This window comes from Nasonia vitripennis, chromosome 2 (genome assembly GCF_009193385.2).
Source record: "Nasonia vitripennis strain AsymCx chromosome 2, Nvit_psr_1.1, whole genome shotgun sequence".
Lineage (NCBI taxonomy): Eukaryota > Metazoa > Arthropoda > Insecta > Hymenoptera > Pteromalidae > Nasonia > Nasonia vitripennis.
The window spans coordinates 5,092,041-5,107,413 of NC_045758.1; the positions used below are offsets into that span (position 1 = coordinate 5,092,041).

The following is a 15,373-nucleotide window of genomic DNA, read 5'->3' on the forward strand; positions in this document are numbered from 1 at the left end:
AGCCAACCAATCAGAATTCCCTAACTTCGCGCGTGCTAACGCACGTTGTAGGTTCTCTAACCTAAAAAGTTTTGTCAACACAGCGAACGGGTTGATACTCCGAATTTTTAAATGTAAATCTTTCAAAAATGGAAGTGTCTGTAGGTGATATTGTGATGCCTGGTGATAGGATACAAGGTATAGAATCAGCAGATAAAAACCAGAAAGTAATATTAGGTCCTGGATTACGTACGGATGGAGAAACAGTATATGCGTGTAAAGCGGGAATCTTAAAGAAAAGGATATCAATTTACTATGTTGACAGCTATCAAAAAAGGTACTTTTTCTATAAAAAAAAAATTATTTTCTATAGATTCAAGTAATTACTCTGTTATTCATTGTTGTAAATTAGGTACATACCAAGTCAAGGTGAGAATGTTGTTGGTGTTGTCACACAGAAGGCTGGAGATATTTTCAGAGTTGATATAGGAGCCAACGAACCAGCAGCATTATCTTACCTAGGTTTTGAAGGTGCTAGCAAAAGGAACCGCCCAGATGTTCAGGTTGGAGATATTGTTTATGCAAAACTTATAGTAGCTAGTAAGGATATGGAATCAGAGCTTGTTTGCGTTGATTCATTTGGTAAGAAAGGAAAGTTAGGTGTTCTTAGTCCAAATGGTATGCTCCTGACATGTTCTTTGAGTCTTGTCCGAAAGATTCTTAAAGCAAATTGTCCATTGCTGCGTTTGTTATCTGAGGAACTAAAGTATGAAATCGCCGTTGGAATGAATGGCAAAATATGGATAAAATCTAAGTCAAGTGTTGAAGACACTATTGCTGTTGCCAATGCTATATTAGCAGCGGAATTCACACCACCTGAGGAATATCAATCACTATGTAATAGTATAATGAAATCTCTGGCTTTACTAAAGTAAGGTGTATAGGTGTAATTAAAGAAACAAACATTATGAATGACTTTATATTTATTGTACCAATATTTGTAAATGAGTTTTTGTAAATAAATCTTCACAGTTTTCTTAATGACAATGTATGATTACAGCATCGATCATAGTGACAAAATGTAAGAATGAAAGATTTTAGCATATGTAGTGCGTTATTGAAAATGCGAGAATTCTTAATGATCGACTACATTAACATCATGAAAGCGGAGTCACTGTAAGCGATACATTAAAGTTATCTATTAAAATTACCTTTATAACTCTTACAACTGTTTTTCACATAGGTACATTGTTTTATAATATCAAGTTACAGCAATTGGATTGTAAAAGAGAACAAACAATAACAACAGAAATGCAAATTGCATTATTGTTTATTCCAACAGAAAAAATAAATTATAAAAAAAATCATAATGCTGCCTTTGCATATAGCTGCATCTTCTTAATAATAGGGATTGTGTAAATTTAACTATTGCAATGTCATTCTTATCTGCAAATCAAACGATTCCTAAAAAGATGTAGCTTTCAGATCGGTGTTTGTCGTTAAAATAAAAGGAACAAAATATATTTTCTCTGTGAAAATACGCGTATATCGATTATCGATACTTGCAAGCAGCATTACAGATTCATCAACCAAAAATTCAGCTGCAACTTGCTTACAAAATTTACAAACTCAGTTTTACAATAAAACTTTATAATTTCGCTGCACAAAGCGTCATGCGTTTTCGCGTATGGAACATAATGAATGTCTTTTCTTTCATTATTATTATTTATTATTCTTTGTTTAAAATGACGATCGCGATTGATTGTTTTATGATACAAGATTTTTTCTCAATACCTTTCTGATATGTGCCTAATACTCGCTCTCGAAGCACAGCAGTTTATTTTTCATTTAAAATTTCTACGCATTATATACGCCAGTAGGGGACTCCGAAGTGACAGAATTTTTGTGCACAACCTTTAGAATTAGAATTCCTAAGGTACACAGCCTTAGCAATTCGCATCACTTGAACATCAACCTTTTTATTTGTTTTTCTTTCAATCACATAGATAGCTAAACTTATTACCTAATATTATCGTCAACTAAAATTATGCATTACAGTATACGATCTTCGCGTTCACACCGATCGTCACCGAGGAAAAGCGCACCAAGCACTTTTGTACTTACAGTGGAATGTGCAGTTTCCATTTCTATTTTTTTTCTCTCTCTCTCTCTCTCTCTCTCTCTTCTCATTACTCATCCTTATCAAAATAAAATATATTTATCTGAAAATCAATGCTTGAACAAAGGACGAATCAATGAAAAAACGTCAACTAATGAATATAAATTCCGATTATATTAACAATTAGAACAGTCAATTTATAATCTATGCTTTATTTCATTTATATATACACCAATATCAAGTACCAAGGATTCTCAGATATTTTATTATGTCTGTAAATAAAATATATCTTTGTTCTCGAAGGCTATCTGTCTATGTCATATACCTTATCTCGTTCATGAATGTACAAGATATTAGTTTCACAATTATTACACAGATCTGTCGTCGATATTATTGAATTTGTTTTTTTTTCTTAGGTCCGATATTACAGAAATAACGCTGACATGGTCGCAAATAACTTTCGCGAGCTTCTTCATTAAAAAATCAAAGATCAAAAAACATCCTATAGGTATAGGTATAACTCAGTTTTCCAAGCGTGCGTCACTTGCGACCGCATTATTACTCTTTTCCCGCCAATAATACGTAAATTATACCTAAAATAAACGCAAACGGTAACATATAAGTTAATCACTAATCGCCTTTGTATTATTAACTTTAGCTGTACTGGGGGAGTCGTTTCTCGACGTTGATAGATTTTTTTTGGTACTACATTTTAAACAACTTTATGACAAATCGAGCCATTTATGCGCACGCGCGGTCTTTGGTTTCTCATCGAATCGCAATAATATTTAAATAGTCCTGTTGGAAATAATACTGACACGGAACGTCTTTCAACGCCTTCGAAAATCGAATGAAAATAATTACTGCAACAATATGTAACTTAAATCGTATAAACACTTTGTCATGGAAAAATCAATGATTTTTGGCTTCTTACTGGGAAAATGCTCAGGTTGTCATATGTGTCCACAGGTAGTGATGAAGGGAATGTCGGAAATAATGGTTTTGCCAGCAACCATAACAGTAATCTATTTCATGTGCTACCTTACTTTTTTTCTTTTCGTCAACATACTATTACAATAGCACGCTAATTAGATACATCTGACTAAAAAAATGCATCGATTATTCCTAAGCACAGATTTTTTTTCACGCCTTTATATTACTCGCAGTTTACACAGGTTCTCTATATAGTTTGTAAAAATAATACAGAGCGAGTCGGACGTCCGCATACAATTATAAATAACGAGGGATGAGACGTCCGAGCAACGAAAAGGTGTATAGAAAAATTTTAAAATATCTGAAGTTACTTTTTTTTCTCTCAGGTAGGTAGGTATTCGAGACTACAGTGATGATATGGATGAAAATATCTGCCATTTTTCTCTCTTGCGACGGTATTTTCCTTCTGACACAGTCAGTGAGACATTGCACACGTGACATAGTAAACAGTATTTATAATTGATTTTTAGCACCAAAAGTATAGTTCTTTATTTTTCGCTATTTCGAGAGTCTCTACTTTATGTGAAAGAAACGTCTGAGGATCGAGTGATAGTGAATCTTATAGAATGTGCCACTGAAAGTGTAAAAAGTTACACTACGTATACTTTAATCTTGTCAATGGCAGACATTATTGTATAGTGTTCGATGAGATGGATCTAAAAAACCTACTCACTAACATTTCAACCCTTGGTTCCATAATTACAAGAATAATTTTCTTTCTGTCAGTTAAAAGTTACGCTTTACTTTGTTGGTAAATAGACGATCTAAACTGAAAACGCATTTCCTATTTCCTTCCCATTTACAAAAAGATAAAAATATCTCTATATAAAAACACAACGGAAATCACAATGAAAGTTAAACGAAAGACAAATTTATCGAAATAATCGATGCAACACGGATCTCACTTGCACGTGGAAAACATTTTTGGCTAATGTATATTAGTTAACTATACGAGGTTAAGAACAAAGCGACTTATACTTTTCGTACATGTTATGGACATACTCCGCGACAAAGAAAAGAAAAAAAATATATATAAAACGAATGCACGTTTATATTCGAGAAAGGAACATGATCGCTACGATGAAATTGCTTCCGGGGGCAGAGCGAAAGAGGATTTTTGGCTCTTGTGATTCGTCTCGCGAAGCTCTCGTATCAAAGGATAAAACCTTCCACTATATATGTACGAATATATATATAGGTAAATATTTTATCATTGCGTTTTTTTATCTTGTTGTCCGTGTAATCATACCTCATATATGTTTATAAAAAATTGTCTTTGCTTATTAATAGCTAAAATATTACGATGCCTTGGCTATATATAAATATATATTTATATATTGAATTTTATCATATATTATCATTATATTGTTATTGTTTTTTTTTATCGTTTTCATTATTCATATTTCATTTTCAGCGTGTGTATATTTTGTTTTACGGTAATTCACATAATTATTGATAATAAATAATAATAATCATAATAATAATAATACCATTCACAACACAGAGTGCATAGTACGAAGCTATACCGAACTTGTTCATCCTCATTGTAATAACTTTTGTAAAGTGATACAAAACGTTACAAAAGGAGGAAAAAAACACTGCGCGAGAGATATAAGCTTCTATGCAACGCGACGCACAACCGATTCTTTTCATTATTGCAACCTGCGTGAGATGCACCAAACTGTCTTGTCTCGTGTACTTTTCGTTATTTATTCTATTATTATTGTTGTAAGCTAGCTATTGTGTACTTTAATCGCGAATTATACGTTTGAGTGAAAGTTGGACAGGAGCGAGTCTAGTGATGCAAGTGTTTTACAACCCAACGAGTGGAACTGTTCCTTTTTTTGACTTTTGTTGATTATTTATCACCTTAATTAATTTTCGTGACGATTAGTACTAGTTTTAGTGGCAGTTCACCGATGAAGTCGAATTGCTTCAGATTTAATCGAACACCATTTGTCTTTCAAGAATACATGAGTAATCTATCTGCTGAATTTCGTTTTATTTTTTTCTCTGAGAAAAATCTAAGTAGACTTCAGTGTGAAGCTGCAGATTGATCTATGCTTTTGCGTGCTGTTGCGTCATGGTTGATAAATCTGTGTTACTCAACAGATGTCACTCGTACATTCTTGAAGATATTCTTTTCAGAGCTAATCAGCAGTGATCTTAAAAAAAGAATTGAAAATCGCACGTATTAATGTACTAAAGCCTATACGTATACTTCTCGAAAAACCTATGTAACGATAAAAAAAAATTTTTCAACGCAATCACTAATATTATACATAATCGCAGTTTTATTTTTGTGCTGACGAAAGCTCGTAGCCATGTACAATTGGGAAAACTACAATTCATACAACCGAACGTAAATTCTTGCCTAAATCGCAAAAGCTTAGTCGTTTCACTGGTTTCGATTTCGATCTAAAAACTTTTTCTTCGCGCCATCATTCTCCCAGCTAATCGCCAATCGAGTGGATGTTCGTCAAAAGTAATCCTGATATGACTTTATTCGAAACTTGTACTCAAAAATCTCGGGACGATCCCGATTTCAGAATTCACGCGGTCGTTTAAAATTTCAGATATATACATACGAAAATAGGTACGATTCAGCAAGAGACTGCTAAACTTCTGAATTGTTCGAACACATTGTAAAATTTTCTTTTATTATCTTTAAAATCTTCATTTACGAATTTCTGAAATCGGTATCCACCCGCTAAAGGGCCGGCATGCGACCATGCGGCAAACCATGATAATTGCAGCTGTGTTTTATAAATGCACATCTCACTCCGTAAGAGGAAACCCAAGTTAGGAGGGAACAAGAGAAAACTATTCGTATTACGCAGTCTATGACAGCAACTATTGCTCGGTCGAATTAAAGCTCTTTTTATCGCTCTCCGACAGAGTTGAGTGCCCTGCATCAGCTTTTTCTTCTTCGTTATCAAAAACGATAAATTCGTCTTTCATCGTAAAAGCTATTACTTTCATGTCAGTGATCCTTCGTAGCGAGTCGAGTATAGAGTACAGTGTACACTAAAAGCGGCCGTTATACAGATATATATTTTATATATTTTATGTTCTCTTTGCGTCTAGCTACCATAGTATTATAACATTCCGAGAGACTCAACTCTGCCATCGAGTTTCATTTTTATTCGCATGATTTCATTTATTCGTCCATATCTAACCCAACCATCTAGAGGAGTGAAGCTTTCGTTTGATCGAGAGGTGATGATTGCCTATTCTTCGAAAGTTTTTTTTATCTTCGTGAAGCAAGTGTATGTGACGTTAAAGTAAATTCAATTCGAGTTGCACCTTTCTATACAACGTTCGAAGAGATATACAGCTGAGGTTTGTGAAAGCTACGGAGGCTTGCTATGTTTAACGATTAAACACGTCTCTTTTGTTCATTATTAGTAATCTGCTTGCTTGGTTAATCTTAACGTTTTGGTGTGGTTGTGCATTTTTTTCGTTTTTTATTTGTCTGGATTCGTTTTGATCACGTTTGATTTTAGCATTTGTTTGGTTTTAGTTGTATGAATGACGTGAACACGATCGATATGACTGATGAATGATTCTTTGTAAAGATGATGTGCGAGCTTTCCCTGAAAGCACGATTCTTGCAGAGACAGATGATCATTCTATTAATAATTACGTATATTGCTCAATAATATATTATTTATTTTATTCTCACGTTCTTTTTTTGGATATTATTAAAAACATTGCTTATGACTTTGCAGAGAATACTTCAAGATTACTAATAATTGCTTGAAACGACGCGTTTTTCATTCATAATTGAATCAAAATAAGAAGCGCTATTACGAAACAGTAGTCGTAACATGAAAATTCAAATCTAAGATAAAAAAAATCGCGCAGTCTATCTCCAGCAGCAAAATCGTGCATTTCCCTTCTGTACGTCCGTTCGCGTATGAAGATATGAGAATGAAGTTTGATCTGCGAGATTTTAGAGAATATAATAATAATAATACAACGCACGCATTGCGAGTATGCGCCTACATTATCTACGTGTTTGTTTCTGTTTTTCGCTAATCAAATCGACGATTCTTACTATGGATCCCCACGATTATACGCGTGTGTCTGTATAGTGTGCAGCAGCAGCTTCCGGGAGCGGACGATGTTTAATTTCTTCGCCGGAAGGAAGGAACGCATTTTTTAAAACCCGATGAGCCTCGCGTTGTGTACAATATACGTACGTTTTTCTCCTCGTTTCGTTATTAGAATAGTATAGAGATGCGCCGAGACGTCGATCACGGCTCACGGTGTGCGTTTTTTTTCGTTCGTTTATGTTTGTCTTAGTAAAAAATTCCATTAGCCTATTTAATTACGTACAGCCATCCACTTCTCGCTCGTATCGAGTGCAAATATTATTTACGATTATATAACGACGTATTTTTTTATATTCGTATAATTATTTCTTTTTACTAAAATCGCAAGACCATCTGTACATCATAAAACGGCAGTAAAAATAACTTTAGCGCACTGCATCGATCTCACACTTGTAATAAGGGCGACATACGCGATTGATTCACTTTGGAGGGGCAGAATGGCACGATCATGCCTTTGTTATTTTTTTCTTCTTCTTTTTTATATTCGTACAAAAAGAGTCTCACTTTCTGCATGATGTCGGTAGTATAATGTGGAATAATCGCTATCGAATTTTGCCGGCCGTGGCACACTAAGCTTTACACATTTGAATAAGGACTATGTATACGTTTTAAACTATATGCAACGAACCTATACGCAAAAGCATTAGCAGGCACTTCGTAATTGAAATTGTAATTTGAACGAATTTAGAAAAGATTCATCTCACTCGATGCATTTATTTTTCCAAACTTTTTTAACTAACTTTTCTGCGCTTACACTGTATACATTGATTCCTATTATGCGTTTCACAGACTAGTTATAGCTTTTGGCTTATTTTAGCGCAGGAAAGTTATAGTGCAACATTTATATTCGACTAATCGGTTGGTATGAAGGAAATGTGAAAATTTGCGCGTGCACTTTATCCGTCATTTGTTTGTGGACGAATGTAACGATAAATAAATAACGAAAAATAAAACTTAAAAAAAAGTAACAAATATTTGTGTTCAGCCACATTGTTTGCAAGTTTATGCATATGGCATAACTGAAAGGATAACGATATCCTCTCTTTGACAGCTAAAAATATTGAAATTTACACATTTCCTTATTTTAGACCACCAAATCAATTAACAAGTGCCCATCTCCGCCGTACAATCGCGAAATAAAAAACGTGAACGCAAATATAACAGAGCTAAATACTCATGCAGAAAACGAGAGTACAGCTCGTATATTTTAATGTCATGGAGCATCAGATCAATATCTCACGTATTTCTTAGCGATTTCGAGCTCACGAAATCGACCACCGAGTTTTTTTACAGTCTTACTAACAACTTATTTTAACATTATTTTTGCTTTGTAAAATTAATCAAAGTTTCGTGAAAGTTCTCCAAGATCAAAAGCTCGATCAATGCGAGCACCAGTGATTTTATTTTCTAAAGACTGCGTCATCGAGGCACAAACGACAATAAAAACCCACCGCGCGACAAACGTATAAATTCAAAAAAGTCTAATCCGCTCTGGAAAACCTATTAATCGTAGTCTTATTTTGCATTATTACGTTATTTCTTTTGAACACTTGAAGCTATACGTACTGTGTGAACCACCATTTTTCTTATTCCGCGTTTAAAAAAAAAGAGAAACAAAGCTGACTTCTTAATTTCTTCCGCTGTAGCCTGTGTGTGCTCGTTATCTTTTCTTTATACATCCTACGCTCGAGATACTCTCTACATTATTTGTCAACTCTCCTCGCTGTTTACCCCCCATTTAAATAATTCTCCAAAATGTTATAGATTGCAAGCAGAAGTCTGTTTGTTTACTTACTTTGTGTCAAGTTGCAACTTTTCATTTCTCTTTTTCTTCTTCATCTTCTCCCTTCGAGCTCATAAAATGTAACATTTAGTTTGTAATGTATAAATATACGGCTGTGCACGTAGTGCGTGCGAAAAAAATGATCGCTTGAATGATTTTCTTAATCACCCGCTGAAAGTCTAAGAGAATATCAGTCGCTAAAGTCGTCTTGGCTGCACGACGGTGTTGTTGTTGAGGCGCGTCGTCGTCTGGTTGTTGAAGTTTTCGTCTTGAGGTATGCGTTCCGTCCTTTCGTCGAAGAAACCCGGATTTAGTATGATGTTGGGCACCAGCTCAATCACTTCCTGCTCCTCCAGCTGCGCTGCAATTTCGGAGCGGAGATTAATTTTCATTGGTCTGGTCCATGAGCCATATCAGCTTCTACCCTCTCTCCTTGACTATAACTCACTCTCACGCATTCTCAAGACTTGATCGGAACATAATGACTTTTTGGCTGTAAGTACTTATTTTTTTCTTTTAAAATTTTGACAATTCAATACTGAAACTCATATTTTGCATTTTTAGAATTCCAAAGTTGTTACCAATAGCAAATGGAAATTTAGTAAAAACAATTTTTTCAGCATAAGAGTAAACGACTTGAATGCATAGCTAAAATATTGCGTGATTGTTAATCAAGTACAATTATTTTAATATTGTTAGTAATGGCAGCATTTAAATACCTTTTGATGTGAGATACAGTCACACTCAAAAAACTATGTACATAAAATTAAACATTAAGTACAAAATATATAAAGTCAACATACATTATAGTAAAAGTTTTGTGGTAAAGATTTATACATTGAATTTAAATACTATGATATATTTAATATTAACTATGGAATGATATAACTAAGATGTCAATAATCAACAGATGGAAAAATGAGTGACTGAAAATCCTAAGAATGAATGTTATATACATTAATGAATCATGAAATATTCAGCTCTAATTGTGAAATTCTACTGTGAATTTTAAAAAATTGGCGAAATGAATCCAGTGACTAATAATGTCTTCACAATTATTTTGAAGATTTTTTAACAGATAGGAAATCTATTTATTGATTAGAATTATTTTAAATACTATTTTTGTCAAACACAACTGAGGGAAGAAGATTTATATGTATAGTTTTCAATTGTTCAAGTACTGTTCTGCGATGTTTGGCTAAGTCATTATGAACTATCCACCCATTTCCATATGCATTCGCTACATTTGAACTACATCTACGTAGCCCGAATTTTCTAGAAGTACATACTGAATTTTTTAAGTAAAAATCACGATGCTCTACATCTAACTTTCAAGATTCGTAGCACTGTTCAATGCACTATTCACGTAATATTATAATAATTATTATAATAAAAACCACCAAAACTTATTACCTTAACTTTAGCAGAAAGCATCGGAAAGATACACCTTAAAATAGTACAAAATTAACATGGATTATTTATAATAACAATTTGACTGTGATATTAATTTTAAAGAGATACTATATAATTTCAAGGATGAGATGGTTTTTTAATTTTTATAAATGATCTTATCATGAATATGTAAAATGCGTAGAGTAAGGATCCATCTCTTCGAATAAGTTTGGTGGTTAAATTAATCCATATAGTTAAGAAATAAACGTTTATTATAAAAATTTAAAAAGTGCAAAGTTTAGTGATAGATTAAGAAGTACAGATTCGACAATTATTAGTCTCAGTGCCATACTTTATATAAGTATAGTTAATCAAGTGCAAAAGTTAGGGTAGTATAAAAGTTTGTATGAAAAATACTATGTAATTTCAAATCTAATTTATTAGCTAAGCGCTTGCAGCTGAGAAAGATTAGTGAAAAAAATGAAATGGCACTGCGACAGAATATAGCGACCAAAGATAAAATAGATATAAAGTGTCTCATTAGGTGAAGCTAGAGATTAGGGCCGTAGATAAGTTCAGAGGCCAGCAAAACTTGTCCCTGCTACTGACTTACATTCTTTAAATAAAAAAGCGTAAGCTTTTCGTTAATACTGTTAGTTCAAAGTAATCAATACATAAGATTCCCAACTGGCCAGCATATTTCGGTATTAGTAGCAGAAACAATGAGTTATCAAAGAGATAGAGTAGAAGCATAAGCTTTTTCAAAAAATTACAAGAAGATGCTTACAGGGTGCCTTACACTCCCGATACAATAGGTAGCATGTACCGAACCCAAGAACCATCAGAGTTCCCATAACAATCCCTACTGCTGCCACCCATACACGCGTATCAAAATTTTCTACTCCCGCTAGCAAGTGTCTTGCCAGTTCTGGAAAAATTTTTATTGTCATTTCATAATATTTACATTATTAAAAATGAGATATCCTTAATAATGCAGCATCAAAAATAGATGCTACATCTTATTAGTAGTTCTTATACCTAATTCTTCCACACTGTGATGCGTATGCCCTTCTACCTCCACAATCTCCCCCCTTCCAAGCTGATTGGTAGCCCATACTCGAAAACTATATGTTGTATTTGGTTCTAAATGATATACATCTATTTGTCTCTGCAATGCAAGTCAAATTGAAATCATGTAAGATTCAGACTAAATGAAATTTTGAATGTGTGCGCAGAAAACTTACGGAATTTGGGGGAATGTGTGTAGGAATTATAGGTTTCCAAGCTTCTGGTTCTTCTCCTGGAGAGGGTTTCAAACGATACTCAGCTGTAAAATCTATAATAGGATAACCACCGGTACCTGCTACTTCCCACAGAATATTTGCCAAAATGGTTGAAGGTTTGACCCAAACATTGTGCAGAGCTGGAGGAGGTGCTAGAATACAACATTTTTAGGATTGCCTTTTTATTTTATCCTGCTGTTGGTATAAGCTATATAAAAGAAGAAACGTTAGCACACTTACTTCTAACTTGGACATTGATTCTGTCTTTGACAGCATCATCATCCAAAGTGCAGTAGTAGTCACCAGCATCGAATCGACTGACATTTATGAGTTTTAAAACTCCATTAGGCTCTACAGTCAGGCGCTTGCTTTGACCATCTTCACGGCCCTCCCTAATCCACGTGACCCTTTTTGTTTCACCAAGATTTTGTGATCCACTTCCATTAGAGCAGATCAATGTTACATTTTCTCCAAGATCCACACTAACATTGCGCACTGGTACTGAAACCAGCGCTATTGCTGTATGCCATCCTGCAAAATGGTAAACATTGCATGAGCAATTGCTTGGAGACTTTAAATTAGTGAACTAATGATTTTTTCAGAGTAACGCATAATGGCGGAGAATTAAAAACAAAAAAATAATAAAAGAAATAGTAAAATCTTTTTTCAAACCAAATTGAGACTTATGCAACTGCTGTAAGTCATGCAATTCCTAATTCCTACCCAATATTGATGCATGTTTTTCAAAACATGAAATAAATGGTTTACAAGAATTATGTTCAAGAGAAAAAAGACATATTTATGACTATTAGTTTTGCTTCATAATTTTAGCTGGTTACTATAAATTAGATTACAAATACTTTTGAGATTTTGAATTTATTGTATTTCAGATACAAGTAGCTTATCTCTGAATAAAAAAATAAAGAAAAAAAATCAGTATATAATTAAATCAGATACAGTTGGTGCACACTGACAAACAAAGTTGCCAGGTGAATAAAAACTTCCTAGATCGTGACAATTTCCAAGGTAAATTTTTATTCCATTGCTCAGATAAAAATGGTAGAGGTATATTCATTCACAATGTGTTGTAGAAATGAATTAGAATCTGCATTAAATAGGCATACGTGCACTTTAATACTTGTGTCAATTTATAGTAGTGCCTTGAGTAAATACCCAGGCCTTCTCCATTAAGGAGTCAGTATAAATAATGAGCTTATTACTTTGAATACTCTCAAGTAGATAAGGAAACATAATTCTCAAACATTATGCTCGAGTATAAGCAAACATGAATTGGAAAATACATGGTATAAGAAGATTACACAAGTACTCTCATGCTTTTTATCGATAAGAACAAGTGATATAAGCTTTTATTGTTTTCAGAAAGGATGAATAATCCTCTTTTGTGTCTACGTAGCTGTAAAAACGTCCTCAGCAAGAAGTGCACTACACAAAGCTTGCATAATGAGTTCTATGTAATAACTTCAGTAACGCAGCGAGTGAAGAAAGAAAGTGAACTCTATTTTCATCCTCAAGAAATGACTTTAACTAAATGCCGAAAAAAAAACAATGCGATACGCATTGATCGAATCAACTGATTAACGTCGCTCTCGGCGGACACGAAGAAATAAAATGAAACTTTAATCCGGTTTGTTTATCTCACTTTCCCCTCTCTGGGTATTACGCATTAGCAATGGGTATGACACGACCACACGCGAAATAAAAAAAGGGACAAAGGTCGCGCGCAGCAGCAATGAAAAGTAATGTCACTGCCAGTCCATAAAACATTAACCGTATATATATATACATACGACGATCTCGTCCACGCGGAGGCGTAGTTTATCATTCGACTGACCCAAAATTGAATTCCAACGATTTCGCAAATCGTCAAGTGTACTTATAAGTAACCCGTACATGCGCGCGCGCTCGGGCTATTAGCCTGGCAACGCGGTGTCATTAGGGTTTGTCAAAGCTACACTCAAGTATATAATACACACGACTGCTGCGCGCTCGAGGGACAACCCCATAACTCTCGATTAATAAACGAAGTGTCTGCGATCAGCAATACCTCAGCTCACAGCCTCTGCACATCGAACCCAAACAAACGAACAAGAAGGAAAAGCTCGAGAGAGCTTAATAATTCTACGTCGCGGCAGATGCGGTGTGTGTCTCTTCACGGAAAAGCTGCGGCCATTGATTCGCTAATGCATCGAAATCGACGATCGCATATAGCGGTGTGTACCTATGTGGGTGCAGTATACACATAAGCGACAGAGAATCGCATTCGCGTGCAGCACGCATACATACAGGTCGCGCACGCGAGAGTAGGCGGCGCAGCCTAAAATCCATATAAGGCCGTCGTGTGCGACTCCGATGTGTATAGGTATCCTATACACGCATTAGAGGATGGCTCTACGCTGCACATGACTCGACTACGCGATCTAAATTGACGGCTCGCAGATTAAAGGAAAAGAGAGTGGGAGAGAGAGAGAGAGAGAGAGAGAGAGAGCCATGGCTGTCGCTGTCAGCGCAATATCACACGCGCGGAGATGATACGAGAGGATTAAGAAGAATTAAGAAGACGTTGCATAACGCACGCTATCCTCTTGCGTCCCTGATCAGTAACGATTCGCGCGCGCGCCAGAGGATACACATCCACTTGTTCGCGGCCCGACGACGACGACGCTAGTAGCCCCCCGCGCATCGATCGCCGACCGAGAGCGTGCATTACAAGCGAGTTAGTACAGTGCAACAAGACTCACCTGTGCAGAAGAACAGGAGCAGCGGCAGCCACGCAGCAGCGTGAGCCAACATTCTCCCATATTAGGCGAGTCCCAACGCGCTCAGCTCTCCCTTTACTCCGTCGTCTTCGTCGTTGTTGTTGTTATCGTCGTCTCGGACGCGAGCGCGCTCTCACTGCTGTCTATCCGCCCTCGAACACATTATTCCTCTCGTGGCGAGAGCACTTGTTCCTTCGGCGCGTCTGAGGGCTACGTTATATATACAATAGACACGCACGCACACACGCACACACACAGAGAGAGAGAGAGGGAGAGCACAGAACGGCGGCGGCCACTGCACTGGCGACGCGAAGGATGCCTCTGCGCCGCTGCAGGGACTACTGAAGCTGATGGGAGAGAAAGAGCGGACTGCGCCTACTCGCGCTCTCTATCCGCGACGCTGTATACGCTCTGTGCGCGATGCTCTTCTCCTATTGCTGCGCGCGCGCGCGCGCGCGCACATGTATGTATATACTCGACGCGGGTGCGGATAGAAGTCTAGGTGCGCGCGCGCGCGCGCGAGCGAGGGGAGGGAATGGTATAATATATATATATATACAGTCCTGTCTCGGCCTGGTGTGTATCTATATAGACCTGTCAAACTCGTCGCGCTCGACCGAACGCCGCCTATGCTCTCTCTCTGCGAATTTTATCGAGTTTGCAATGCAATGTCTGATGTGTATATAGACGCAGGCCTGTCTGTTTTTATTCTCCGAGAGTAGTGTAGAGCTGCCGTTCGATTCTCGGTCTATATTTGTGCTTTTTCGTAGGGGCCGAGGATGGGCTTTTCGGGAGGGGGGGGGTGGTGGCGCTGTCTTATATCTCGAGGTTATCTACTCTCGCTCTCCTATACAGCTGCACGAAGTTCGCGAATAATTTGTATAAATCGTATCGGAAAAAAATTAGATAATTGCGGAATCGTTATAAAA

At 36.2% G+C, this 15,373-nt stretch overlaps 2 protein-coding genes across 7 annotated transcripts; one reads left to right on the forward strand and one right to left on the reverse strand.

The window, feature by feature from the left end:
- The first annotated feature begins 27 nt into the window (after positions 1 to 27).
- LOC100121813 (exosome complex component RRP40) lies at positions 28 to 8,162 on the forward strand. The gene is made up of 2 exons (XM_001605372.6): positions 28 to 316; positions 392 to 8,162. The coding sequence occupies exons 1-2, from the start codon at positions 129 to 131 to the stop codon at positions 912 to 914; spliced, it is 711 nt and encodes a 236-aa protein (XP_001605422.1). The 5' UTR covers positions 28 to 128; the 3' UTR covers positions 915 to 8,162.
- LOC100121831 (protein sidekick-1) lies at positions 2,501 to 15,341 on the reverse strand. Of its 6 annotated transcripts, none has more exons than XM_016982767.3 (7): positions 14,427 to 15,341; positions 11,908 to 12,198; positions 11,629 to 11,819; positions 11,423 to 11,552; positions 11,172 to 11,312; positions 10,406 to 10,439; positions 2,501 to 9,348 (listed from the first exon to the last, which is right to left on the reverse strand). In XM_016982767.3, the coding sequence occupies exons 1-7, from the start codon at positions 14,476 to 14,478 to the stop codon at positions 9,330 to 9,332; spliced, it is 858 nt and encodes a 285-aa protein (XP_016838256.1). In that variant the 5' UTR covers positions 14,479 to 15,341; the 3' UTR covers positions 2,501 to 9,329. The 6 variants fall into 6 exon arrangements, with proteins under 6 accessions (XP_016838256.1, XP_016838255.1, XP_008209690.1 ...); XM_016982766.3 differs by having other exon boundaries at positions 2,501 to 9,353; XM_008211468.4 differs by lacking the exon at positions 10,406 to 10,439.
- Positions 15,342 to 15,373: the final 32 nt, after the last annotated feature.

What these genes read in the sequence shown, in the direction of transcription:
- LOC100121831 (XM_001605391.6), bottom strand. Translation starts at nt 14,478, where the DNA reads ATGTTGGCTCACGCTGCTGCGTGGCTGCCGCTGCTCCTGTTCTTCTGC. An exon ending in CACACATTCCCCCAAATTCC is followed by an intron (nt 11,553 to 11,628) that starts GTAAGTTTTCTG and finishes CTTGCATTGCAG; the next exon opens with AGACAAATAGATGTATATCA. An exon ending in TCGGGAGTGTAAGGCACCCT is followed by an intron (nt 9,354 to 11,171) that starts GTAAGCATCTTC and finishes CCGAAATTGCAG; the next exon opens with CGCAGCTGGAGGAGCAGGAA.
- LOC100121813 (XM_001605372.6), top strand. Translation starts at nt 129, where the DNA reads ATGGAAGTGTCTGTAGGTGATATTGTGATGCCTGGTGATAGGATACAA. An exon ending in GTTGACAGCTATCAAAAAAG is followed by an intron (nt 317 to 391) that starts GTACTTTTTCTA and finishes GTTGTAAATTAG; the next exon opens with GTACATACCAAGTCAAGGTG.